At 37.9% G+C, this 27950-nt stretch overlaps 4 protein-coding genes across 7 annotated transcripts; 1 reads left to right on the top strand and 3 right to left on the bottom strand.

Annotated features, from left to right (window-relative positions):
* Positions 1 to 7: 7 nt before the first annotated feature.
* si:ch73-196l6.5 (riboflavin transporter 2) lies at positions 8 to 2823 on the bottom strand. Its single transcript, XM_059350461.1, is given in 5 exon segments — positions 8 to 222; positions 340 to 463; positions 1811 to 1986; positions 2030 to 2151; positions 2154 to 2823. Coding segments are annotated over 5 exon segments (1302 nt in total). The 3' UTR covers positions 8 to 12.
* Positions 2824 to 6850: 4027 nt separating this feature from the next.
* slc52a2 (solute carrier family 52 member 2) lies at positions 6851 to 13846 on the bottom strand. The gene is made up of 4 exons (XM_059350765.1): positions 12666 to 13846; positions 10907 to 11759; positions 10675 to 10798; positions 6851 to 8749 (listed from the first exon to the last, which is right to left on the bottom strand). The coding sequence occupies exons 1-4, from the start codon at positions 12793 to 12795 to the stop codon at positions 8411 to 8413; spliced, it is 1446 nt and encodes a 481-aa protein (XP_059206748.1). The 5' UTR covers positions 12796 to 13846; the 3' UTR covers positions 6851 to 8410.
* Positions 13847 to 13971: 125 nt separating this feature from the next.
* LOC131985576 (uncharacterized) lies at positions 13972 to 20868 on the bottom strand. 2 transcript variants are annotated; one of them, XM_059350761.1, is made up of 4 exons: positions 20736 to 20868; positions 18542 to 18651; positions 18037 to 18103; positions 13972 to 16890 (listed from the first exon to the last, which is right to left on the bottom strand). In XM_059350761.1, the coding sequence occupies exons 3-4, from the start codon at positions 18095 to 18097 to the stop codon at positions 14354 to 14356; spliced, it is 2598 nt and encodes an 865-aa protein (XP_059206744.1). In that variant the 5' UTR covers positions 18098 to 18103; positions 18542 to 18651; positions 20736 to 20868; the 3' UTR covers positions 13972 to 14353. The 2 variants fall into 2 exon arrangements, with proteins under 2 accessions (XP_059206744.1, XP_059206743.1); XM_059350760.1 differs by lacking the exon at positions 20736 to 20868 and adding an exon at positions 19894 to 19957.
* On the top strand, positions 20060 to 27753 carry fbxl6 (F-box and leucine-rich repeat protein 6). 3 transcript variants are annotated; one of them, XM_059350764.1, is made up of 10 exons: positions 20060 to 20111; positions 20622 to 21225; positions 21960 to 22118; positions 23166 to 23229; positions 23661 to 23792; positions 23975 to 24082; positions 24399 to 24512; positions 25913 to 26144; positions 26858 to 27110; positions 27323 to 27753. In XM_059350764.1, the coding sequence occupies exons 2-10, from the start codon at positions 20678 to 20680 to the stop codon at positions 27450 to 27452; spliced, it is 1740 nt and encodes a 579-aa protein (XP_059206747.1). In that variant the 5' UTR covers positions 20060 to 20111; positions 20622 to 20677; the 3' UTR covers positions 27453 to 27753. The 3 variants fall into 3 exon arrangements, with proteins under 3 accessions (XP_059206747.1, XP_059206746.1, XP_059206745.1); XM_059350763.1 differs by lacking the exon at positions 20060 to 20111 and adding an exon at positions 20134 to 20480; XM_059350762.1 differs by lacking the exon at positions 20060 to 20111 and adding an exon at positions 20134 to 20547.
* The last annotated feature ends 197 nt before the right edge of the window (positions 27754 to 27950 follow it).

Genomic DNA, 27950 nt, shown 5'->3' with positions numbered 1-27950 from the left:
TCCTGTGTTTATTTAGGGACATTTTGTGTTGCATGGGTCTCCTGAAGAAAAGAAGCTGTACACATTAACCACAGGGAACATGGTCACAGCTCCCAGCAGAGAGCCCAGCTGCACCACAGCCCCGCACCACACGAGGGCGCTGTGGCCCTCATCGCGCAGGATCACCCCAATAATCACCTTCACATAGGACAGAGTGAGAATAAACAGGATCCAGGACAACACCTGTGCAGGGAGGAGCAGGGGAGTTTCAATACTTTGTGCTGTTTTAGGAACATTTACTCAAGTTAGGAAGATATAATGGAGTTTATTTAAGTAGAAGAAGTCTAACAGTATACTCACAATGATGACACCACCTGAAGTGTCATGAACCAGCAGTGGACATGGACTCAGCACCGCCATGCTCATTATATAAGCTCCAACTCCACTGCCTATCACTGTGAGAGCTCCCATCAGCAGGAGAGATCTGTCAAGTCACACATCACTGTTACAGTGCTAGCTAACCAATTCAATTCAATGCAATGCAATTCAATTCACCTCAGTTCAACTCAATTCAAAGTTTATTGTCATATACACAATAGAAACATGTTTCCTTGCACAATTTAAAATCTTATTTTGCTGTCTGTCAGATGCCAAAGAAGACAGAAGAGGGACAGAATAATAAAAAAAGATAGAAAAGGAACAATATGTGCAACCAGGATCTATTTAGAGAAAAAACAAAACAAAAACCTAAGACTTTGATTTATTTTACCAATAAAATCCACTTTAAAAAAAACCTGTATTATTATTTTCACTGCAACCAGTGAAACCCTAGAATCAGTGATATGCACAAAAAAAGAAGACTTAAAAAGTAAGAAGAATTTGTCCACAATTTGCAACTTACTAAGATTTAAAGGAGCGATGTGCAAGATTTAGGAGGATCTAAATCCAAACAACTTCCCAACATGATATCCTGACACACATGGTGCCCATAGGTTCCTTAGATAGTTTCATATGATATGATATCGCTGTGAGCCCACTACAGCCTCCGAAAAAACGGCGAAAATACTGCCATCCCGCTGGCCGTCGGAACAATAAATATGGATACTTGGCGGCCATGAATCGATATAATATTGCAGCACAAAATATCGCGTTACTATAGGCACGTTTCCATTTGGTACTTTTCCATCTCGTGAAAGTACCTGCCTCGGGTGCTTTCTGAGTCACTACTAACTAGTCAACGCTGATTGGATACGGTTGAGGCGGTGACTTCGCGTATGCGTGATTCATTGCAGTCTGTACGCTGAGGGGTTAACATCTCCTGCTCTGACTGCAGCTGGGAGAGACTTCTGCGGGAGGACTGGGCCGATTATGAGTGCTTTGGGACAAAGCCTGCTACTCGTTAAGAAGAGTAGGAACGAGTCTCCAAAAGTCTCACATAACACCTGAAAAAGTTGCTAGATTTGTCTCTTGTCGCTTTTTAGAAAAATAGTCGCTCGAGGGGTCTGAATAGTTGCTAAATATAGCAACAAAGTCGCTTAATTGGCAACACTTCTTGCCACGTCGGTCAGTTGTCACATTCAAACTGTGTTGGTCAGCTGCTACCAAAGTACCTGAATGGAAACAGAGGCTGAGGGGAACTAACTGGTGGGCGGAGCCAAAACACTCAGCCGCTTTACAAAAAGTACTCAGTGGAAACACGTCTAGTGCTATATCGATTTTTACCCCCACCTCTATTGAATATCTACAAAAGGAGAAGGTGCTCTTCCGTTGGGTTCTGTCATGTTGCACCTGCTGGATTAGTGGAAAAAAGTGTATCAAAGCGGTCACTGACCTTATAGGGAAGAACATGGCGATGAAGCAGGCGAGAGGGTTCGCCACAGCGGCCATGGTGGCTGACAGATGGTAGGCGTTGTTCCCGTACGGCAGGCAGGAGTACGACTGCACCGAGGGCAGCACCACATTGGTCAGAGCGTTGGTCCACGCCAGGATGACAAAGATATAAAACACCTGCGTCCAGCTGTACAGGCCGGTGCCGAAGCTGCTCCGGCACTTCGGGTTGGTCGGCCGGTACGGATCCATCATCGGCTTCTGCTCGGCCCACTTCCTGCTCCGCTGAGACGTCTGCTTCACGCCGTTGGTGTATCGACCGCTGGGCTGCTGCCTGGACACAGACGGGTGGTAGTTGAGCAGCAGGAACGCCACCAGGCACACCAGCATCATGGCGGTGAGGAAGAAGAAGAAGACCTCAGCGGAGAAGTTGGCTGGCTGATACTGAGCTCGAAGGTCAAAGGTCGCGGAGGTGTCGGAGGAGTTCAGCGTGTGGTTCAGAGACTGGGTGCTGTTGATGCAGTGGACCACTCCGACGCCCTGAATCAGAGCCACGAGAGCAGGCAGCAGGCCGCTCACGCCCTCCCCGATGTAGTACGTGGTCAGGTACTGCGGCTTTAGACGCATCATGAACGGCAGGAAGGTCACAGAGGACGTGCAGTCGACGGCGGCAAGGAAGAAAGTCAGGACGAGGAGCGCCACGCTGCGAGGAACGCCCGCCACCACCACCGTCTCCTTCCAGAAGAAGCCCATCAGGAAGCTCGCCACCGTGCCCAGGCCGATGATCACGTATATGACGGCCGCTTCATTCAGGCCGCCGGGCCGGAAGCGGTGCATCAGGGTGACGAAGAGAGGCCCGACGTTGGCCATCTGGATGAGCACGGAGAGGTACGAGGGCAGGTACCAGCCCTCTGGGATCTGGGGCACGATGAGGGGCAGCTCCACCCACAGACCGTTGATGGAGACCCAGGAGCCCATCCCGAACAGACACGCCAGCAGGTGGGTGAGCAGCGACATGATGAGGAGAGTTTCTGCAGGGAGGCAGAGAAGGACTTTTAATTTCATGAAACAGAACGCTGATGCCTCATGAAAGAAAATGCTCATATTCTTATCTTAACTTTCTCTTAAGTTTATAATTTACAATAATAATAATAATTAGGGCCCGGACTTTAACGCGTTAATTAAGATTAATTAACTACACAAAAATAATCACACTTATTTTTGCACCGCAGAACATTTCTCACTGGATGAGTTTCAGGCGGACCGATTATACTGGAGCACCAACTAGCGTTCGTGAGTTCAGACAACAACAAACCACAGTGAACATGAACGAAGAAGCTGGTGAGACTGCTTTGGTTGGCCCCGTGGATGATGGGACAATTTGTTACAAAAAGCAGACAGATGGAAGCGTCGATAAGAGCATGGTTGTGTTGCTATGCAACAAGGAATTCACATATCACCGCAGCACATCGAGCCTCAAGTATCACCTCAATGCAAAACATATAGCAGCTAGCGGCTAGTGTGTTAGCTAGCATGGATTGTGTTTTACTTAAAAAACCAAAGTATTATAGTTTACAGAAGGTCTACCTACCTATAGGCTACCTGAATTTCTGATATGTACTATATTTCTAAATGTGCTATTGCTACACTTAATGGCAAGATTTGCACTGGTCTGTTGGACTTGAATAAAAATAAACAATATTTTATTTTTTTTATTTTATTCTCAGGTCAAATATTAAATGCGATTAAAATGCGATTAATTTCGATTAATTAATTTTAAAGCCTCTAATTAATTAGATACATTTTTTTAATCGAGTCCCGGCCCTAATAATAATAATAACAATACATTTTATGTATAGAGCGCTCAAAGACGCTTAACAGTTAAAACACAGTGAAAATGCAGTTACAAATAAAAACAAACAATTAAAATAAACAACATTGGTCATACATTAAAAGCAGTTCTGAACAGGTGGGTTTTGACAAGATTTTTGAAGGTGGCTGGATCTGAGCAGTCTCTTTTTTGAGAGAGAGTTCCAGATTGAGGAAGCTCTGTTGTTATATGGAGTTTAAAGTTTACAGTCATTTTCCATTCGTTCATGCATGAGGCCCATCATCTGTTTAGTTTCATCCCTAAACTTGTTCATCAAATGACCTCTGACCTTTACATCATGACTGAATTTAAAAACTCAAATCTGAAACTCTTATAGTTTTTGCTACCTACGACCCAAAGAATGAGATTAATATTTACATTTTTTGTGAAATATTTTATTTACTGTTCTGGAAGAAGTGACCTTTACTTAAATAAAAATAGTAATACTATTTCAGTGTGGAAATATTCTGTAACAAGTACGTTCTGCATTTAAAGTTTTACGATTCAACATTTATGAAGAATAAAATGTTAAAAAAACTACACAAATTATTGTTTGAGTTAAGATAGAGCAATTCTTTAAAGGAAAGCCAGAATTTCATTTCAATTAGTACCAGATTACACAGTTCTTTCAAGAGAACGTCAGGAAAATATTTGAAAATGATTGACATGACAGTATTATTATTATTATTATTATTATTATTATTATTATTATTATTATTATTACATAGAATGAGATGACATAATCCCTTGTTTAAGATCAGCTGTTGTTCCCTTCGGGTAAATTAATATTACTGTATATTTGGAATGAATAAAAACCCAAAATTAATCATAAAATATTTATAAATAAAACACAAGAAAAAGAGACAAATCTTTAGGAAACTGGAAATTGTAAAAGCTGCATTTTTCAAGCACAGAGAAATAATTTTGGCTTTAAATTCAAGAATGTCACTGCATCTACGAACCTTATGTTTAAAATAAAATTGTATATCTGACTCTGATGAAGTTGTTAATAATATAATCTGTCCGTTTGTCAGTTTTCTTTGCTGCTGATGGGAGAAAACTTTTAATTTTGGGGTTATTTGCAGAACTGCAGCAGCAAAGAATGAGAAGTGATTAAACAATGAGTTAAGTCATCAAAATCATTACACAAGAAATGACAGATTAATGTGTCACAGTGAAGAAGAATCCCTCTCGGCCTTGTGAAATGTGCAGCACGTTACTTATTCCTGCTTTGGGTTAATGTGTACAGGTTTCCTAAAGCTTTGTCTTTTCCTGCTCCGTTAGTTATGACATGAACAGTTTTATTTTGTGCAGATTCTCAGTTAAAGTCACGGGAGCCGAAACGTGCAGAACGTGTTGCACTCAAGAGTTCATCAGCATCAGGTTATTTTCATTGGTTGTTTAAAACAGGCTTTAAACAACCAAGCATACAGCAGAGAAACATGCCCACCTGCTGCACTGCTTACAATTACATAACATAGAGAAACATCTGACTGCTGCATTGTTTATTGGGAAAAGAAAGTGCATGCAGGGAAGTGAAAAAAATCAAAGAGAGAGCTAAAAAATAATAAAAAATATCTGTAAAGTGTTGAAAGCACAATCCTGATTTGTAGTTAAAGTTACATTCATTCAGTCAATAAACATCAGAATATTATATAATACCCATAATAAAACTATTTAGATTAAAGGCTCTGCACATAATACACCCCTGAGTTTAAACCATTAAAGTATTAAAATATAATTAAAAAGATGACATGCACCCCTGCACATACTCACATGCTGTCTGCTGGAGAGTTTGGAGGTTTCTGCAGAGAAAGCAGCCAAAGTCCTGTGCAGTAAAGTCTGTGTGTGTGTGACCCAGCAGGATTAAACCCTCCTCGGAGCCGGTAGGTGGGTGTGCGAGCATGTAGCCAACCATGACACGTTTGGTTAACTGGTCATCGTCTCAAACCTAAGAAGCACCTTCACTGTCAGGACTTCATCAGAAGAACATCACATGTTGTCACTTGAGGCTCCATCAGGCCGGTTTTTTAATGCTGTTTTTGTTGTTTTTTCACCTTGAGGCAGTTTGTGAATGAGGGAGACGCATTCAAGAATTTGTTAATTCTGCTGAAGGGGATCATGGGAGCAGAGGGGGGAATGAGTGAAGTGTTTCCAGTTATACAACTTCACATTTCATTTGTTTATTTAAGTCGGACACATTATTACCAAAGCCTCGTGCACATAAAAAGGATTAATATAACCTTATGTAATCATGTGAGGAAAATCCAAACTACAAATAGCCAATTAATGTTAATTAAACCGATTTCCGTTTACATCTGACCACATTAAGCCTATATATCTGTATTTTTTTCTATATTATATATGTCAAATACCCATTTTATATTGAAATATATTTATTTCTTGATGTTTATACTACTACATGCAACAACTTATTTAACCTATTTAACATGCTAAAATATATTTTCTTTAATGTGCAGTATCTGTAAAAATGCAAAGTACTCTCAGGAAACAAACAAACACAAATATATATATTAATAATAATGAATGCCACATAGCAGAAATATATGTATATAATGTGTATAGAAGTTAAGTATATGTCTCATTTTTTATATTCTTTATTCTGTCTTCTATATCTAAGTGTCTGTGTCTTGAGCTGCTGTGACGACTAAATTTCCCCACTGCGGGATAAATAAAGTTATATCTTATCTTGTCTCTGAATAGTTAAAAGTTTTGGAAAATACACTTTATTGCTACCACTAAAGTATATAAAGGATATATTTTATCTATTTTGTTTATTATATATATATTTTAGAAATCTTTCAAAAGCTTGTTTAAAACTAAAAATGTTCTTGTTATTTATTTGGCAAATAGAATGAATTCACCATTTTATAGCAAGATCTGAGCCGGCTCACTGGGCTAAGAAGTCAGAAATTAATCAACATAAACGTCAACCACAAAATGCAGTTTAACAGTTAAAATTGCAATATATTGTATCGCAATACTCACCATATCGCAAAAGACTTAAAATGGCAATAATATCGTATCGTGACTCAAGTATCGTGATAAAATCGTATCGTGGGGACTCAACTGATTCACACGTCTAATATTTACTTATTTATTCTCCAAATTAATTATCAGTCACTTGGGCAATATTCTTCAGCAGATCAGTGTATTTCTTGTGCTGGACATTGAATGAAGCTCATAACAAAGTGTGTGTTGATCAGTCATAAATTAAGCAACAATATGCATTTATGTTCTAAATACTGTTAACCACAATTAATCCATGTTGTTTTTTTAAAATCTCTATCTAATGAAGTAATATCTTATATATTTTTTGTTTAGGTTTATACTGTGGATTTGAGCAAATCCCCCCATATTTTGTGTATATAATTTTTATTTTCAATATTGTTCCACACTTTTAAATTCTCCACCTTATTTATGTTATATTTAGTAACTGTGCAATATTCCCATCATGGGACTAATAAAGGTTTATCTTATCTATTATCAATGTTATAACCTATAACCTTTCACAGATCACACAGTAACGAACAAAAATATCAGACAAAACAAAAAAAAGCTCCAGGACATTTTGAACAAGTATTTATTGTTTACCATTCCTTTCAAAACCTTCATGATACGCCTATAACAGCAGCTTTGACTAAAATAATCAACATAAAATGGTCAGCACCAATAACTCAGCTGTTCAAACAATCAGTCAAATTAAAATCAGCAGCAGAATTTTGCAGATTATCAACACATAAAATTAGGCATCACTTGCAGAAATTCTTCCTCTGTAAACTTCTGAAGTTTTTAAAACCAGCACAGAATTTTACAGGTTATTGATAAATAAAAACAGCAGGATTATCACAATAAAGTTAAGGCAACATTAACAATTATTCTCTGTAAACTTCTGTAGCGTTTAATGAAGATTTTCAATCTGATGTTCCGTAGCAGCATGGTTAACAAAATTACCTTATAAGGTATTAGAGCGCATAAAAGATATACAGTATTATTATTATTATTTCAGAAACTGAGATGATAGAATCCCTTGTTTAAGATCAGCTGTTGTTCCCTTCAGGTAAATTAACATGATTGTATATTTGGAATGAATAAAAAACCCAAAATTAATCATAAAATGTTTGTATATAAAACATGAGAAAAAGAGACAAATCTTTAGGAAACTGAAATTTGTAAAAGCTGCATTTTTTTTCCTTAAAGTTCAACATTTTCCAGGCACAGAGAAATCATTTTGGCTTGAAATCCAGGAATGTCACTGCATCTACAAACCGTAAATTCAAAATAAAAGTCCATCACAATAAAAACCAATAGGTTTCAGCATAACCGAATTGTATATGTGACTCTGATGAAGCTGTTAATAATATAATTATATTCAATGCTGACGTGGAATCAAAGGGAAGAGGTAGACAAACATTGGAAAACTGTCACTGAAATTAAAAAAACAACTCTACTTGTGGCTCTGTGCAGATGGGAGTGTGAATATTTCTCATGAATAAGTTAATGATTGTGTCCCTGAGTGAATCATTTCACGTGGTTTGTTGTTGTGAGAGAAAAAAATCCATCAGCTGCTGTTTCTGCTAAAGTAAACAACTACCGAGAATGAAAATACCACACAAAGCACTTGTGGTATTACTGCATCATACGCATTTTACATCCCTCTGGCCAATGTGCAGCCACACAATGCTTCCTTTATCCAGGAATGTTTGCACAGGCTCAGACGCCTCTGATCAGGAGAGGAGGCCTCGTTGGTGGCATGATCTGTGAGAAAGACGAGGCTGAGACAGATGCCGTTCTTTGATACTCAGAAACTGTGTTAAAACAGTCAAAGTGGAGCCCGGTGTTGTTGGTGCAGCAGTCCACACATTCTCGAGCACGGTTAAACACCTGGTAGACGTTGATCAGAGGGAACATGGTGAGGGCTCCGACCAGGGAGCCCGCCTGGATGGAGATGCCGCACCACAGCAGAGCGGCGTGACCCGCCTCATGGAGCAAAGTCCCAATCACCACCTTCAGATAGGAGAAGAGCCCGGTGAAGACGATCCACGAGATGACCTGTAGGGGGTGCAAGCAAGCAGAGGAAGTGTTATATATATATACACATATATATGGGCAGCATGCCCAAAAACTAGAGATATATCGCTTGGCAGACATTACTGGCCGATACTGGTCTACCAAAAGCATATCGGTATCAGAGTATATACTATCCGATATGTGCTGTTATAAAAAAAATGTACACAATATACAGCTATGGAAAAAATTATTAGACCATTGTTTCCTTCAATTTCTTGTTCATTTTAATGCCTGGTACAACTAAATTTACATTTGTTTGCACAAATATAATGATAACAACAAAAATAGACCATAAGAGTTTAATTTAAGAGCTGATATCTAGACATTTTCCATGGTTTTATTCATAATAACCAAAATCATTATCAAGAAAACCATCCAAACCAACCAAACTCTTATGAGCTATTTTTGTTGTTATCATTATATTTGTCCAAACAAATGTACATTTAGTTGTACCAGACATTAAAATGCACAAGAATGCAAGGAGAAAACAAGGGTGGTCTAATATTTTTTTCCATGACTGTATAATGCAGAAAATGTTTCTTGCTATAATTTAGAAATGATGTTTGCTATACATTTATCTTATTTTTTTTAACCCTTATGCCATCCTCAAATTTACTACCCTCTCGTGACACACAAAAAACGCTAAGGGGAGGGAGTATCTGGCATTACTTAAAAAATACAAATGCAATCAAATCAATTTTGTTGCTAATCTTTGACGTATCCAAGACTCTAATCACCACCAAAGCTCCAGCTCCCTACTTTTTAACATATGGAAAATAATTTATTTTTTTGGAAGAAACTATGAAATATTCAAATATATAAGCTGGCATATTAGAGTTAGTTCTGAAAATGAGTATGGAAAATTAGCATTTATGGAAAAAAAGCAGAAAAAATATTGATGTATGGTGATTTAATGACAGTTGTTGTGTGCATGGAAATTTTTGGCCACGAAGGTCATGAAAGGGTAGTAAATGCACCAATGGAGTATGAAAAGACATGTAAGGGTAATGACTATGACTTTTTTTAATACTAAAAAGAAAAATTCCTGCAAAAAAACATGCATCCAGCTGTAACACAGCCAAAATGATCAACAAATGAAAAAAAAAAAGAGAAAAATGTACAAAAATGCCAGAGAAGGGCATAAGGGTTAAATAGTCAGCAATTGAACAGTAATGATGTTTATTTGACTATTTATATTTATTTATTATTTATTATTTATTTTCTCAATTATCAACAAAAAAAATTACTATATCCAGCATGTTTTCTGGCTACGTCGACCCACAATCCACTGCACAATAGAAGATACGTCACACTGACTGAGCTGCTGTTATACTGTAACTTCCAATTTCGTGCAACGGAGGTTATATGAGCAAAAGGGTCAAAGTTTAAGGCACAATGTTAGGATGGAGTGGTATGTATATAAGAATAGCAGTATTACATTTGAGTTCAACACCACTTAAAGATATCCTGTTTCTGTATTTTGTTTTTTTCTTTATTTGCAGGGTTTTTCTCTAAATATACAAATCTTAATAACAATTACAATCAGAAACTGTTTCATTGCAAAGGAATTTTGAACATAAAAGAATTCACCTCTGTGTTTTGGTATAACAAATAAAAAACACATCAAGAAAACTTCATAAGAAGAATGTGTGTAAAACATACAGAAATCTGTCACGTGAAATGAACGTAAAGTAAGAAGTTAATTGAGAAATTAGTGTTTGCTTAAAAAAACGGATTATGCCATCTTTTACTATTTTATTTTCACAAAGTTTGAACACAGATGGTTGTGTTTTGATAACTTAAAATTTTAGATCTTTTATTAACGGTGCAAATCAAAGTAATGATTGGGGACTAAAAGTTTTAGTATTGGGACTAAAACCTGGGTATAGATATGTGTCACCACTCACCACTAAAGCCTTTCCTACAAGGTTTCCCAGGAGTGGAGGACAGGGGCTGAGTGCTGCTAACGCCATGAGATACGCAGCGAATACTCCTGCTGCTAAAGACGTGAAGCCGAGGCCAGCGGAGGACCTGCAGGACAAAAGTGGAGCCAATCAAAACACTGCAGCCAAAGTTTTCATAATAAGAGACTGTCACAACTATCAAATGTAAAAATAACTGTCTCTTTTATTTTCTCACCTCAGAACAAAAAACATGGCGAGAAAGCAGGCGACGGGGTTGGCTATGTTGCCCAGGACCACAGAGAGGTGAAAGGTCATCATGCTGTAGGGCAAACAGGTGAAACTCTGCACAGAGGGCAGCACGCCGTTGGTGAGGGCGTTGGAGACGGCGAGCAGCGACAGCAGGTAAATGTTTCGCTTCGTCCAAAATGTGGGTGGCTGCTCCTCCAGCTGCACCAGATCCTCAGACACCGGTGTTCCTCCGTTGTGTAGTGGGTGCGTTTCCTCTCCGTTTTTCACCGCCGCTGCTTCATTGTCGGACTCCTGCGGCGATGCATCTTCCTGCGATTGTGTCCGTCTTCGCATCAAAGCCAAAAAACTCACAGCTGAGATTGTCAGCATGACACACAGGAACCAGAAGAAGTTCTGTGCAGGAAAGTTCTCCTTTAAATACTCCGGCTGCACGGTGCCATTCACCGTTTTACACTCCAGCTTGCCGACGCCCTGCCCTAACGCCACAATACACGGGAACAAGGCGCTAAGGCCCTGACCGATGAAGAAAGTGCGGATATACTGAGGAGGGTAACTGAACATAAAAGGCAGGAAGGTGACGTTGGACGTGCAGCAAACAAACGACAGCACAAAGGTGAAAAGCAGGAACGGCACGGAGCGTTCTCCTCCAGCTACTGTGACGCTGTGCGACCAGAAGACAGCCAGAAGACCGGACGCTATGACTGCCAGCACCTGGATGCAGTGGATGACGAGGCGTTCATTTAAGCGTCCCGGAGCACAGTGGTGTGTGATGGTCACCGCTATCGGACCAATGTTCCCAAACGCTATCAGCACCGAGAGATAGGCAGGCAGGTTCCACCCTAAAACAAGGAAAGACAATTGTCAATTTAAAAAAGTAATTAGCTATGGATAAATATATACAATGAAATACTATGCAAATATTTTATTTCGGCTATTATTGACCATTTTTAATATAACATTTTAATACATTTTTAACACGACATAGCACAAATGCGCAGGACAGTGTGCAGAATTTTAATACTATGTTATATCCAATGTTTAAGTATATTCATGCTAGGTTGTATTAAGCCACATTTATTTAGAAAAGCAATATTAACAAAAAAAGACAATTGGGAGAGAAAATTCAAATGAATGTGAAAATGATGAACAAACAGACATTTATTTATATTTTGACTAAAGTTAATTGAGAAATTCAGCCTTTTTAGTCCAGGAAAATATTAAATCAAACAAACCGTATAATTTCAATTTTAACTACACCATTTCCTGTAACACTGATTGTTATATATATATATATATATATATATATATATATATATATATATGTTAACTTTAACCTGACTGTAATAGGAGTAAATGCATGTTAATTAAATGTAAGTTATTTCACCGCAAAATAATGTGCATTATTCTGTCTATAAGATTATTTTTTATTAATATATTCTATTATATCGGTAATAACTACGTATTTGATACATTTTAATTTATTTTTTGTAAATATGTCTTTCGTTATTTTGAACTGAAACCATCACAACATTACACCTGTAGGAACATTATATGAGAAATAGGGAACTAGCTGGGAATATTTGGTACAAGCTAACAGCGCTAAAGCCTCACTGACGCCACCAAATATTGAATAATAAACAAGGGGGTCATAATGAAGTGTCAATGATTCAATAAAGGCTTAAATGTAATATATCAGAGGCCAGATAAGGTGAACATGTGTTATCTGTGGAAGTGGGACCACTGACCTTCGGGCAGCACATTGACCACCACCGGGAGCTCGACCCACAGACTGTTGACGGAAATCCAGGAGCCCATGGCGAACAGAGCCACCAGCCCGTGGGTCACCGCCGCACTGCTCCACCAGCTGCCGGACATGGTACCGCTTACTCCGGCCACAAAAACCAACAAAACGCCGGCAACCCGTTTGATTTTGTTTAGGTTAAAACAACAATAGTGTGTTCTTGTCCTCACGCTGTGCTAACTTGAAGAATGGTGGACACTTACGCAAAGTTCCCGCCCCTTCGGTTGCATTTGGGTGCCACTCGTAAATTCCTGTATCACTGCGATATCAAGCTACTCCCGTGGGATGTAATTGTAGTCATATACTGATTATTGGGCATAAACAGTCCCCCTAACTTACTTGAATTTAATATTTTAACATCACAGTTCATTGTGTGACAGCTGCTATATCAGTCGTTGCTCTGGGTACATTCCTTCTCTTAATTTCCTTTTATTATTGATGTATGATTACCTTGTGAATGGTGATTTTAAATTAAGTCCAATGTCATTTCTTCTTGTGGTTTTATTTTGTCAGTTTATTGAATTTAATGTTTTATTTCTCTTGTACAGCACCTTGTAACTCGTTTTTGAAAGGTGCTATATAAATAAAGTCATTATTATTATTAGCCTATTATAGTGAACGCATTGCAAAGTTCCGGTCATTTAGTAACCCAGTTTTTCGGTGGACCATGAAGGCACCATTGTTACAGAACTACAGTCTGACGGTTGGTTGAGATGAGAGCGTTTGTTTTACCTCTCGCTAACAACTGATGCGGGCGGAATCTCATGTCAAATCTCATTCAAAAGGAAGGCTTTCCCCTTGAAAAGTTACAAGCTGTGACTCTTATTCGTTGCTGGATATGATTATTGCATTGAGTCACTATAGATATGTCCATACTGTATGCGGTGACATATATCCGTTGTAGCTGAGATACAACTGGCAACACCATAACATAAAATCAAACGCTCAGTGTGGAAAAAAGGCTGAGACCCCATTCATACAATTTTCTTTTCCATTAAAAACGAACTCTAAGGCCTTGACATTTGGCACAGTGACCCAAATAAGCTCCTATTTCACAAATGCCTCTCTATATTCTTGTTTTCCCTCCAAGAAAACACTTAATACCCTTATGTGTCTGACAGAACAAAAGCCCTGGCGGATGTTGGAAAATACAGCCATGAACTTGAACTAAAGCTCGGTTGATTATGAAACACTAAACTCTCAAAAACTAGACATTGGCTTGTCTTTTTCTAGAGTAAATATAAATGAAATATGAACAAAAGGTGTTTATTTTGTCAGTGGTTATGCAACATAATTTTAGTCTGATATCTGCATGATCAAAATGGGTACAAAAAGTTTTCTCCTCAGCAACAAAAAACACTTTCTTGAAAGAGGTCTTACAATATAGAAAAATGCAAATTCATCATATAAAGAATTGATATAATTTCAGCTATTGGAGTTAACATAGCATGTAACACACATATAAGCTGCTTCTGGTATATACAGAATCTTACAATATGTTTTCAGGAAAGATTGAGGTCATTGTGTGTATTTCTGCTTAGTCTGCAAATGTAAAAAAAAATCAAATGAGAAAGTCACATGTTAACGCAATCATCCCCCTATCTCACTTTCTAGAATCATGTGCAGCTTTTTTCACTCCAAACCGATCACAGGATCCAGTTCCTCTGTGAACACAGGTTTTGGTTTTGTCTTTTTAGGCGCCAAAACAAGAGAGTACCCGGGTTTAACACGAGGGAGAGAGAGCTTCAGCTTCAACACCATCTGTGTGCTGTTTTGGTACGTACAGTACAGGTTTGGGTCTGTGTTGTTCAGAATCATTTTCTGATACAGTATCTCACAACGGACTGCTTCCCGTTTCTCCGCTCGGGGTTTTCCATCGAAGCGCAGCATCATTTTGTCGACGTCCTGCTGCGTCTTGCACGGCCCTCCGTGTTTCATCACTGTAGCGATTACGTAATCCCTGTCCATGTTCTCCTCAATCTCTTCGCTCTTTTTTGCTTCCTGTTCTGTTTGACCGCTGTGACATTTCTTCATTGGCGGACTGTAGGCATCTGTTAAGGCAGCATGGGGTTTCTTTTTAGGTGGCCTTTTGGGAACTTCATCAGAGCTGCCGTCAGATGATCCAAATCTGTCATCCCATTCCTGAGAGCTATCATGGTTTTTCCGTGAGGAGCGTTTGGAGGACTTGGCAGGCTTTTTCGCCTTGTTAGGCTCAACATGGCTGAAGGGATACTCCGCCATCAAGACAGAGAAGGTGCAACTTACGAGTTGGGAGCTCAATTCTTTTGAAGGGACTTTAGAAAAGGTCCCCCCTGGCAGGAAATCATTTAGGTGTTCATCCGTGACAGCAGCAATCACCTTTATAACCCTCTTTAAACAAGCTCTGATCATATCCCTGTTTGTGTGCCACTGGCCACAGAAATGAAAAACCCCATCGAAAGTTTTCTCCTGCATGGGGGACTGCAGGAAAACATTTGTGTCCCCTTCAGGTTCCAGCAGAGTTGACGGATCTTTGGACCAGTCGAGGAACTTCTGGTAGAGGCCGAGTAAGTACTGGCTGAAGAGCGAGTACTCTCCTCCGCTTTTCAGGAGCTGCCAGTAAGGGCCGAGGATCTTGCAGTAAACAATGGCCAGAACACACACAAGGCTCTGAATCACAGGGTCTTTAGCATCAGCGTCGACACACTCCAGAAGGATGTTGGGGCATTCGTCGTTGCTCATTGACAACAAATCAGAGAAGAATAGAGCCATCTCTTTGTGATGGTGGATAAGACCCGCTGCGGCTTCAAAGTAGTTCTTGAATCGATTTGACTGATTCACTTCAAGCCTGGATGGGTTCTTCTTTTCCTCACAGAAAGCTAGCCAGTGTTTCTTGTAGTTTTTTGTGCCAGGGTTGCTTGAGCTCAAGGTATCACAAGCCATGTGGATGTAGCGCAATGTGGCACTTTCTGTGAAATTCACGAAGTTCTTGAATTTCGGGAGCTTGTCGCGGCCCAGTTTCTCTCCCGTGGTGAGAATGATCTCTTTTTCAAAACTCATGATCTGCTGCTCCACTGCGTCATGCACCCCGACGAGGAAACTGGCGTTGAGGTTTAAAAACACCACGGGATAAACAAGTGAAATTTCCTCACAGAGTGTGTCAAGTTTTTTCTCAAACTCGGTCATGGCTGGATGCTCCTTGCATGTTAGAGCGTACTGATTTTTGAGGAGATCTAAGCAAACTTGCTTGCACGCTTCAGTTTTCCCACCGTACACACTGGACAGCTTTTGGACTGACAGCATTGCAATGTCAAGCAGAGTCAGGGCCTCTTGTTTGTTATCTGTGGTCTCGTCTGCACTGCTCTCCAAATCCTCATTACTTTCTTCGTGTGCAGAGGCATCTTTCAATATTATTCTCTTTACAACTCCTCTGTTCATTTCAGACTCCTCATCTTGCATGATTTCATACATCTCGTACTCCTCCTTGACAACAACTTTTTCATAATTGATGGCGTCATCTTTTCTCATGCGTTTCTTCACAATAAATTTTGGCTCCTTTTTTTGCACTAGTTCAAATGGACTCTGAAGAAGAGTTTCCATCGCTGCATTCCTCCTGTGACTCCTTGTTTCATGATTGCGGTAATGCAGTTTTAACTTTTTTATCCTGGGCCTCAGGATTTTAAATTCATTCTGAATATTTCCATTCTTACAAAACTCAGGATTGAAGTTTCTAAGCCAACTAACTAGAACAATTGGCGAGACTTTCTCTCTGGTGATAAAGTTGCACAACTCAAGAATCAATCCGTTTGTGACCTCAATTGACTGCGCTCGCTCGGAAAAATCCCTCATTTCCAAAAGATGTTGTCGTTCCACTCCGATGCTGTCACAGATCGGGCCAACAAAGTTAAAGTTGACGTCTGACTCCAGGAAGGCCAGCCTCGCGTCTGTTCCCAGACTCAATGTTGTTGCGATGCTTCTTTCGATCAAACGGCGGAAGTCAGTCGACCGATGCCGGGGGAAGATTTTCTGGAGCCAATTTACAATGGCAACCCAGGGGAAATTATTGTCTTCTTTCATTAGTCCGACTTGAATCAAAAGTCTGTTCTTGCATGGTGCCTGTTCGAGCTCTAACTCTTCTCCAGACTGAGGACCAATGAAGTCTGCAACGAGCTTCCAGTAGTACTCATCTCCTGAAAAACAGAAAGAGACGAGTGAGCAGAAAAGCCGTGCATGACAAAGAGGTGAGGTTGCAGGATATGTTGATTTGTGAGATTTTTTTTTATTTCTTTTGCTATCAGATAAATCAACCTCTGAAGATGCAATGTTTTCTGGACGCATGGGGAGTATGCTTTAAAAATACAATATAGCATAAAAAAGTTCATAAATATACACATTATATAGGCAATTATATAGAAATCTTATTCAAGCACTTTTTAAGCATTTAATATGCATCTTAAAGCTTTTCCGGCACCTTTAAGTCAGACATTAAATTAGCTATTATTGTGCTTATAACAACCAAAATGTTGTTGTCCAATATGTTTAATGTGACTGCATTCTCCAGAACAGTGGTGGAAAAAGTATTCAGATCCTTTACTTAAGTAACAGTACTAATACAACACTGTGAAATTACTCCACTACAAGTAAAAGTCCTGCATTCAAAACTTATTGAAGTAAAAGTACAAAAGTATCAGCCTCAAAATCTACTTAAAGTATTAAAAGTAAAAGTACTTGTTCACTGAATGGACCCACTCAGATTGTTATATATATTCTAAATATATTATTTGATTATTTGTATTGATGCATTTGTTATGTTTATTTAAATTTTGTAAAGGTCAGACTCATTTTAACTACTCATTTATTTAATTTTTTTAAAATTCTAATCACTTTAAATTGATCATGTGTTTCATGTTCAATCTCGACCTGAAAAGTAACTAAAGCTTTCATCTAAATATAGCAGAGTAAAAAGTACAAAATTTGCCTCAAAATGTAGTGGAGTAGAAGTAAACATACAAGAGTAACATAAAATGGAAATACTCAAGTAAAGTACAAGTACCTCAAATTCGTACTTAAGGACAGTACTTGAGTAAATGTACTTAGTTACATTCCACCACTGCAACAGAATGATGACAAATGGAAGGAAGGTTTCATGTTTCATGTTTCAAAATGGTTAGATTGTAAGTAAACTTGTCATCCTTTATAAACCAAAATCTAGAGCTGTTTGAAGCACATTATTTACCATCCAAGCACATTTTAAAACCTTAAAAACACTGTCAAGATTCAAGTGTTTAAGGATTTACAGCAGCAGAGGGAACCCTTTACACATTCATTTTACTTACTCAGATTGGCTTCGGTGACAGCCGCTTTACCACAAAGGGAGAAATCTTCGGAATCCTCCATTGTGTGCTGTTTCAAAGGCAAGAAAAGTAAAAATAAGTTGCAGTTCCCAGCATCTAGAAGCATAGCCATTTAAAGAAGAAAGGGGATGTGTGCAGCAAGTCAAAATGCTTGCTTGTGACTGCCAGCTGCCATCCATGTTGAATGTACTTTAAGCCTGACTGAAACTGAGTGTTTGAAATAATAATTGGTATTTATGTTTTTGTTTGTGCACCATCAATTTTAGAACTATGGCTGTTTTCCACGTTATACAGCAAACTGCTGCTGTTTTTCATACCAGTTTGTCATGACATGACGTAGGTTAATTTTAACCCCCAAAAGCAGAGAAAACAAATCTGGAAACTAACTAAACATTGCATCCTGGCAATAACAGCAAGTAGCAAACATTTATATAGAGTGTGCCCTTGATTAAACAAAGAGGTCATAGAGCTGCAACAAGTTTCTTACTTTCAGTGTCCTGGAGAATGCAGCCCTGCAGAAAAATGCCTCTTCTTTGCATTAGCATGCACAGCAACAAAATATTGAAGCTCCACAGGATGAGTGGCTCCTTTCCTTTCCTGAAAAAGACAAATAGCTAGATTATAGATACATTTGCATAGTAGGGTGGTGCTGTTGAGTTATATTATTTTGCACTGAGATGTGTGACAGTTAGTCCACACCTTTATTGATGTACATAGTGTGGACAAAATATTAAAAATGCCTCTCATCAACAGCCCACAGACTAAAGCCTCCAAAATGACCATGACATTGAATCAACACATCTCCAAAGCAGTTTCAACAAAACCCGAGCATAATTCAATATTTTTATATTCATATGGGTATGATTTATTGCTGGGCCATTCAATCAGACTTTATGTGAAAAGCATTTTTCATGCAAACACGAGGGGGGAAAAAAAGTTACACAAAGTGCTTACCACACAATACAACAACCCCCCTCCTTCACACACCCCACCCACAAACCAATCAATAAATAACTTTATAATTCATAGTGGAAATAAGAATAACAATTAAATGCAAGTAAAACAGTAAAAACAAGAATTTAGTGAGGAAACACCAGAGGCAGCAACGTGAACCAACAGATAAAATAGATTAAATTCTATAAATAAAATAAAAACAATAGAAACAAAAAATAACTAAACAGATAAAATAAACAAATGAATTATTATTATTATTATTATTATGCAACTAAAGACTACACTAAAAAAAGTAAAATACAGTAAGTAATTAGAAATGTAAATAAAGCTTTATTAAAAGCCAAGGCTATCCTTTAACAGTAAAAGACAGATAAAACTCAGTTAAAAGTGTTGCATGCTAGATTAAAGGTCTCGACTTTAGCATTGTAATACACTGCTTTCTTTTTAGAAATGTATGCCTAATCAACTGGAAAATAAGTGAACCTTGTTGGAGTTTGGGGTCCAAGCCATGCAGGGCATCCCTCCCCCTATTACCACCACAGCTAAATATTCTAGTTTAGCTGTGCACATGCAAGAAGAAACTTTGTCTTCTGAATTTCCATAAAATTCAGATATAAATAACAACCCAATACAATCTGTGTGGTTTACTAGCTCTAACTAAATTCCGAACTTTAAATAATACGACCATAAACGCTACATTTGCTAATGTTGCTAATGTTAGCCTGGTGAGCAACTTGCTAATGTTAGCACCAACTTTGCCTGCGGGAAATCAACTATACTACCATAACCCGTAAATAACACCAAATCAGAAGCACTGTGCTGCATGTTGTAGCATTTACAAGTAATTTAAATGTAAAATTTGTACTTAAAAACCTAAGTTCTTACCCAGAAACTTCACTTACACCACCGTGAAACTCATCTCTGCTCCTCAGCCTCACAACAATGCGTGGTGGAGTGAAAACAGTGAGCCGGTCCGTGATTGGATGTTTTTTTTTACAGAAGGCGGGCTGTTGTCGAGGTCTCCACCAATCACAGAGGGGGTGAGAAGTGCATTGTGGGTCTACTATGGTTTGGAGATAGCCGTTTGGGTGAACTAGCAGAAGGTAATGTAACATAGCAACTCGAAATACTGTTTTTTTATTCAAGAAAATAAATATTACTGTTTACAGTATCTGTTGTCAACGCGATAGTAGTTGCTAAGCTATTGTTCGGCTACGTTGTATATTACAGCGACTCGTTAACTAACTCGTTAACTTGTAACAGAAATGTTAGCTTAGTTAACCAATTTGATTTATTCAGCTAGCTAAAAAATCGTCACCCTGTTAAAATAATCGCCTAACTCATTTTTTTCAAGTTTTGCAGGAAACACAAAAAAACTTCATCAAAAGTGTAACATATCTGATCTGTGATCTCATTATTGACCAAATAAGCCATGATTATAATTTTTACCAAGCAACTTACTTTGTGCTGATGTAAGCCATCAGATATGGTTGTAATTTTATTACTGTGTTGTATTTGCATATTTCCTGCATTCACAATGTACGTGACTTTCTTATCCACTTTAAATCAAACACAGAGATGGCTAAATCTTACTGTTATTCTTTTTTTTTCAGATGCTGATATGTCCCTTACCAGCCAATGTTTAGTAAAGGTTCATTAGCAGCACACAATGGACTCCCCAGAAGCAGAAGCTTCAACCCACAGTGAAGGAAGAGAAGACACCATACCAAGCACATCAAATACATCAGGTCCAGGATCGACAGAAGACGGACCAAATGCAAACAAGGCGCCTTTGAAGAGGACCGCTGGTAAGCCTAGAAATGCAAAAGCCAAGAAGCGTAGAAAGGCCAGCGCGTCCAGGCCTGCTCCACTTGGATACACTGTCCATCAGGGGGAAGATATGCTCCTCGTCATATCGAGTTTGACTTCTCAGACCGAAGGCTCAGCCTGGATTCCTACAAAGAAGGGAAGCAAAAAGAAGAAGAAGAAGTTAACTAAAGGGAAAGGGAAAGTTAAGCAGGTTAAAAAAAGAAAGACGGTCCGTGCCAAGCCTAAACTGGTAATTGATCCAGTTGCCAAAGGAAAAGAGGACACTGATTTGTTTGTGGCGGAGAAAGCAACAGACCACAGATGGGGTCAAAGTCTTCCTGAGGAGGTGCTAATCAGCATTTTTCAGATGGTGGTGGTCCAAGATGGTGCTGTACCATTCCTATGCAGGTAATAAACACATATTTGATTTCATTTTGCTTATTAAATGCTTAAGTATGTGGCATTTTGCAAAAAAGGGCTGGAATGTCCTTTATTTCAATTGCACCGTTTGTACATTTCAGGGAAGACATACCATAATAACATGATATTATATTATTATTATATTATAGTTTTACAAACTTAATGTATCTAACTCCAGCACATTTTTATACATAGGAAGATTTTTTGTCTGTTTTAATCATAGGTTTTAATGCAAACAGTTTGTTCATTATTTTATGTTTGACTCTGTATTAATTTAAATATTGACTAGGACTGCAAATAACTATTACTTTCTGTAAACTGTTTTCTTTTTTTTTTTACATTTGTCCGTAAAAATAAAAGAACATAGGGAAAATGGCATTCACAATTTCACAGAGCTAGAGGTGCCCTCTTAAATTGGCCTGAACAGTATATATTCAATTTACCACTAATATTCACATTTTATTTCAGAAAAGTCTAACATTTTAGCTTAAATTGATCATTGAATATCAAAATTCTCTTTGATCAATCTTATTTCACTTAACAAAGTGATATTTTGTATTAATTGACTAAATATTTGAGCTCAAGTTGTGTTACAAAGAGACACCAGAAAAAACATAAAACAAGTATCTAAAGTATATCATCCAGCTGGAGCACTGTAATATTTGGAAATCATAAATTCCACACTGAAACAAATAAATGCTTTTCTTGTGTTTGTGGTGCAGGGTGGGGAGTGTTTGTCGCCTGTGGAACGCTGCAGCCTCCAGTCCGGCCCTGTGGCGTAAAGTGGCTGTAGGTCACTGCTGGATTCCACCAGGAAATACCCACACACCTAAAACTGAGAAGAAGGTTAAAGACACTTTCGACTGGCTGGCACAGAACAGGTTTGCATAATCAGTCTTATGACAAGGTTTAACAGACATAATGTGAACTGTGATTAAGGGTGTTTTCACTGCTATAGTTGGTTGACTCTGGTTAGAATCAGTTGACAAGTTTGTAAAACTGGAGCTTCTCCCCCCTTGGTCTGGTGTCGTTTTAGGGATGCATGCTCCAGGGTTATATTGAACTAGGGCTGGGCGATATGGACCAATATCGATATACGATATATATCCCAATATTTTTATCGCAAAGTGAGAGCAAATATTCAATCAAAGTTAAAGCCAAATATGACATGTAGTTTTATTGAAACCATTTATTTAAGTGAACATAAATACTGTATAACAACAAGATTACCTTTTTAAAAAAATCAAAGCTCCATAAAGTGCACATTTGAATAAAAAAATATCTTAAATGAAAAGAGCCTATGAAATATAATAGGCCAATTCTGAAACAAATGTACTTATATTAGAAAAGAATAATGAACATTACAAAAGAACTAAATATGACAAAGGAAGAAAGGAATTTTTTTTAACTAAATCGATATATGGTCTAATTCCATATCACATTTCAAAAATATATTGATATATTTTTTATATTGATATATCGCCCAGCCCTATATTGAACAAAACTAAGCAAGGAAGGCATTAAAACACCCTTATTTTGTGCCTAGATGTGTTATAAAGGAGCAGTAGACCAAACTCAACAAATATTGACAATCACTGCACTAAAACAGTACAATATTTAAGACGGGTTACTTTTTAAATTTAATTTATATGTGCAATATTCTCTTGCATTTTCAACTGTAAATTGTTAATACTTTAAAAAATATTTTTAAATAGTTTAATTGCTAATACCTTTTTTATATTTCTAGTTTATACTGCTTGTTTACTATTGTTATTTTTATTGAAGCTGCTCTCAATCTTGCTATCCACTTTGCTGTTGTAATGCCCAAAATCACCCCATTGTGAGACTGATAAAGGAAAATCTAATCTATAGTTTTAATGTCTTGAAAAATAATAGTTAAATAATAAACTGTGCTATCTGTTTTCTAGATTCTCTCAGCTACGAGACTTCTCTCTCTGTCACTGGAAAAAAAATGTTACCCATGCAGTAGAGGTAAGTCATCAAAGCCAGATATATGTCCTTTCAACAATTATTTTATACCTGCTACCAAACTGACAAGATGAGCTGATTCATTTTTTGGATGGTAGAATAAATCGGGCAACATTTCTGATAATCATTTTACTGTTTCTGTTAATTTATCCTAAAATGCCAGAGAGGATTTGATCATGTTCATTTTTTTCAGGGAAATTATAATCTGACTATTTATATATAAAACAGTCAATCAAGAAAATCAGTAGATGAATCAACAATTAATGTATTGTTCGGTTAATCTCTTTGGACACAATAGAATAACAGATCCATAATAAAATAAAATATGGGCCGGCCAGTGTTAGGAGTAATCTTGGAGCTTTTTTTTGTTGTTGGTGTTTTTAAAAAATACATTTTGAATTTACTGTTTCTGCTTTTGTTTTGATCATTTTCAGGTTGTGTCGCAGTTCTCTCCCCACCTGTCCTCCCTCAAGCTCTCCTACTGCACAGGCCTGACCGCGAGAGCCTTCCACAGCCTCGGTCGTCACAGTCAGTCACTGCAGAGCATAAATCTCCAATATTCAGAGGTATATCACAGGCCAGCTCAGTTAGTGTATTAGCTTCACTGTAAAAAAAAAAGTTGTTCATAGTGGATGCATCCTTGAATTTATCACTTTGACTTCAAGCCACAGCTTCACCTCATTCCATCAGTGTTTGTTTATACAGTGTGAAGAAATATCCAAATGATTGAGAGCTGTTTTTGTTGCAGTTTCAGCTTGAGGGACTCCTGGAGTACCTTGAACATCGTGGGCGCCAGCTCAAGCAGATTTTGTTCACTCATGGACTAAAGACTGACAGACTGCTGACAGCCATCAGCGTAAGCCCCCTCACCACACATTTCTCTTTAAACTGTTATTTTAATGTATGCATTACGTCAATTATTTCAGTTTGCAACCTGTAGCTTTATCCAACTTTATTCTCAGCTCACTGGCGGAACTGAACGCTCAGCGTGTTTCAGTTCAGTGATACTGATACACAGTCAGAGATAAAATGAAAAAATACACAGATCAATTAAAAATTCCACGTGATTGACCAAATTCTTATCGGCCATTAATCGCTCATCGGTTAATTATTCCCAACTACAGAGGACGGATAAAATCTGTACACTTAACATATCGAATCTGTCTTTTCAGAGGGGAAGCTGTCCTGATTTGGAGTTGTTGGAGATCAACACAAAGCTCGACACTAAAGACTGTGAACTTCCCGTTTTCATCCCGGCACTGCAGATGGCATGCCCTAAACTTAAGGTAATTTTTCTGTTTTCTCTGCCAGTTGTTGTGTGACTGTATATAATTGTGACAGAATTGTGATGGCAATTGTATGATTATGTTAATGAGGAGATAAGGCGTGCAGTGCCAGTAACTTCTTTTAAATCACTCCTTAAAATAGCTTTTATGGACTTGCTTTTATGTAATGCTTTCTATTTTACCACTCCTTTTTACTTCACTTTTTACTTTTTTACTCCTTTTACCTTTCATTTTCTAGGTATCTGAGAATGTCTTGTGATTTTTCTTTTAAGTATGTTTTTTAGCCTAATGGCATCATAGGCTTTGTAATTAACAGCTCTCAGTCTAAGCACTTTGTAAGCTGCTGTTTTTAAAGATGCTATATAATAATAATAATAATAATAATACATTGGATTTATAAGCACCTTTCTAACACTCAAGGACACTGTAAAGTAGTTTAAACAAAGACAAAACAGGGAATGACAACAAGACACAAGAAATAAAACAAAAAAAGAAAGCGGTGCGGTTACAGAAAATAATAAAACAAAGGAAAAAAGAATAAAGTTATTATTATTATTATTTATAATAATTATTATTTATAATAATAATAATCATGTTATTTCTTTGCATTGGAGGTAAATTACTGCTAAATGCAGAAACAGATCATTATAAATAATAACATTGTGCATCTCTCTTTCATGGTGTATATCATTTTATATCACAATTTATTATCACAATACACTAATTGTTAGTAAATTCAATTACGAACACATTCCATTATTTTCTGAATTTATAACTTATATAGGCTAAAAAAAACCAATGGTCTTGTGCTTAACATAAGACAACAATTAGGTAAAAACATAAGACTCTAAACAGGCCTTGCAAGAGACGACAGGAGACTCGCAAGATGACACAAGAATAGCTACCACAGTGAATTCTACCGTCATGTGGTATATACCGTCATATTTCCTGAGCCAAGTGTAATGCTTTCACAGCTGAGAACATTAATCCCATATTCGATCGACAGAAAATTAATCGCCAATAACTGACTGATAGTTTGAGTTATTTTTCAAGCAAACATGCCAAATATTTAGCAGGGAAACAGCTTTTTAATGTGAGTTAATGATTGTCTTTGTCTTGGATTTTAACTGATGGTCTAACAAAACAAGAAATGTGAAAAGGTCACCAGATATTACAGGCATTTTTCACTGTTTTATGACGTTTTGCAAGAAAAATGACTGAGTAAATGATCATCTGAAGAATCATTAGTTGCAGCCCTAACTTCTATATTTTCAGCTGCCTGTTGCCAGTGATACGTTTTGCACAGCTATGCTATGTGTCAGTGCATAATGAATCTTTATTATGTATGTGTGCACCATGTTTACCCATGAATTTTTGACATCGATTGCACTTCCCATCAGACCTTCCGTATGCTGAACGTCCGGCCTCGCTACAAGATGATGCGTTGTGGCCCTGAGACAACATTAGGCTTCCCGCTACTGGAGGAGTTATGTATCGCAACCACCTCGTTTTCCTACATGACCGACAAAGAACTCTGGGACATCCTGTTTGGCTCCACAAAGCTGCGGGTGTTGGATCTGCGAGGCTGTTCTCGAATCACACCATCTGGCCTTGCAACATTGCCCTGTCCTGGTAGACCTAACTTATATGATCTATACTTTGGTTAATTTTCAGTTATTGAAGTTACCTATGTATCATTTACTCCACCATTAGGCCCAGTTATTTATTTGCTTATGCCTTAACAGGTTTATTAATTTTATAATTGACTGTTGTAACTACATACCAATGCTAGAGATTTTGTGGATTGTGCTACAAAACTATCAACCTCTGTAGCACCAGTGCTTTGAGCCAAAACAGTTAATGTATAGCTCTGTAATGAATATAAATATATCAATGAACATAACGTCCCAACAGGCCGTTATGAATTGTTTTAATCTTTGTAGCATTGTGGGAATGGCAGCCTACCTTGCAGAGATATTACTCCAAAAAGAATCGCTAACACTTTTCTGGTGCTCTCCATGACTGAGCTTGACGTACATAGCAACAGTAACTAAGGGGGCGGAGCTTTTGCAAACGGTCAATTGTAGGAAATTACGAAGGCTGGCAGACTGATTGTACAGTCACAGTCACATACCCCTTTAAACACATCACAGCTACACCAGCCTGCTTTTAAAATAACCCAGAGTGGATAGATTTTTAAATATGTCAATAAGCTGTCATTGTTTGTAATTATTTTAAATTTACTAATATAATACCCTGCTGGGCTCATATTATCAATAATATGCACATGCATCAAAAACCTATTTATTAATCAATGCTACCTTTTGCTGTCCATTATTTGGCAGAGCTTGAGTGTCTGTTCTGGGGACAGCATTTCAAAGGCACTGTCACCAATCTCGAGTCCTCGTTACCCAAGAAGGGGCTTCACATGGTGACGCAGAAATGGAGTCAAACACTGCAGCAGCTTGACGTTGCAAATCAGCTCTTCACTGAGAAGGACTTGGATAGAGCGATGAGTTACCTTGCTCAGGCCACAGAGGCAGATACCCTGCGTTCACTCAACCTGACTGGGACCAGGATCACACCACCTGCCCTCAGGTACTCAAAATATAGTTACTCCTTGTTAACTCTACCAGTCTAAGTTATTAAATAAACTAAAAACCAACACTTATGAGATAATCTACAGGCATGCAGAGCTGAGCATGAATTAATCATTCACAATTACAAATTCTGAGTATTGACGTTTAGTATTGTTGTTATATTTCCAAGGAATTCACTCGAAAAAAATGTATCTGTACTTTATATTGCAGGCCAGTCATCTGCCGAATGACTGCTCTCAGCTACCTCAACCTTTCATCCTGCCGATATCTACCAAGAGGAATGAAGAGACTTTACCGTGGCCAGGAAGACATTCGTCAGCTGCTCGACATATTGGAGTAGTACTTGTATTGATTTGGTTTCAGAAATCGGAAACTGAACTGGATTTACAAGGCCTCTTTGTTTTAGTAATGTGGATATTTTGTAAATGTTGTTTTATGTCTACACTGTGATTATGTTGGCTTTGAATTAATTTGTATATATCCCCTCAACTGTTAACCTACAGTGACATTCAGTTGTATATACCGTAATTTCATGGATTTCTTTTTTTTCTAAATACATTTTTCACCAAGGGACAAAAATTCCAGACAAAAGTCAAGAGATATTTGACATGAAAAATAAATGTTCAAGATTTTACTATAAAGTTTGTTATATACTTTCTGTCCACTAGAGAGTGCTGCACTCTCAAGCTAAATATACAGTATGACCATGCTGCTTTTATACAGTTTGACAAACATTCAAGTGAGAGATTTATGTCATGCTGGTGTTTGAAATTACAAATGTTTTTTGTTGTTGTTGAACAGGAAGTATTATGGGTGCTTTAAGGAGTCTAAAAGTCGT

The sequence above is a fragment of the Centropristis striata genome, chromosome 14 (genome assembly GCF_030273125.1).
Source record: "Centropristis striata isolate RG_2023a ecotype Rhode Island chromosome 14, C.striata_1.0, whole genome shotgun sequence".
NCBI classification, from domain to species: Eukaryota; Metazoa; Chordata; class Actinopteri; order Perciformes; family Serranidae; genus Centropristis; species Centropristis striata.
Note: the sequence above shows the minus strand (reverse complement) of the source record. Positions and strands in the feature narration are given on the sequence as shown.

What these genes read in the sequence shown, in the direction of transcription:
- fbxl6 (XM_059350764.1), top strand. Translation starts at nt 20,678, where the DNA reads ATGGACTCCCCAGAAGCAGAAGCTTCAACCCACAGTGAAGGAAGAGAA. An exon ending in TGCAACATTGCCCTGTCCTG is followed by an intron (nt 26,145 to 26,857) that starts GTAGACCTAACT and finishes ATTATTTGGCAG; the next exon opens with AGCTTGAGTGTCTGTTCTGG. An exon ending in ATCACACCACCTGCCCTCAG is followed by an intron (nt 27,111 to 27,322) that starts GTACTCAAAATA and finishes TTTATATTGCAG; the next exon opens with GCCAGTCATCTGCCGAATGA.
- LOC131985576 (XM_059350761.1), bottom strand. Translation starts at nt 18,097, where the DNA reads ATGGAGGATTCCGAAGATTTCTCCCTTTGTGGTAAAGCGGCTGTCACC. An exon ending in TGTCACCGAAGCCAATCTGA is followed by an intron (nt 16,891 to 18,036) that starts GTAAGTAAAATG and finishes TCTGTTTTTCAG; the next exon opens with GAGATGAGTACTACTGGAAG.
- slc52a2 (XM_059350765.1), bottom strand. Translation starts at nt 12,795, where the DNA reads ATGTCCGGCAGCTGGTGGAGCAGTGCGGCGGTGACCCACGGGCTGGTG. An exon ending in GGTCAATGTGCTGCCCGAAG is followed by an intron (nt 11,760 to 12,665) that starts GTCAGTGGTCCC and finishes TCCTTGTTTTAG; the next exon opens with GGTGGAACCTGCCTGCCTAT. An exon ending in TTGTAGGAAAGGCTTTAGTG is followed by an intron (nt 8,750 to 10,674) that starts GTGAGTGGTGAC and finishes CACCCCCTACAG; the next exon opens with GTCATCTCGTGGATCGTCTT.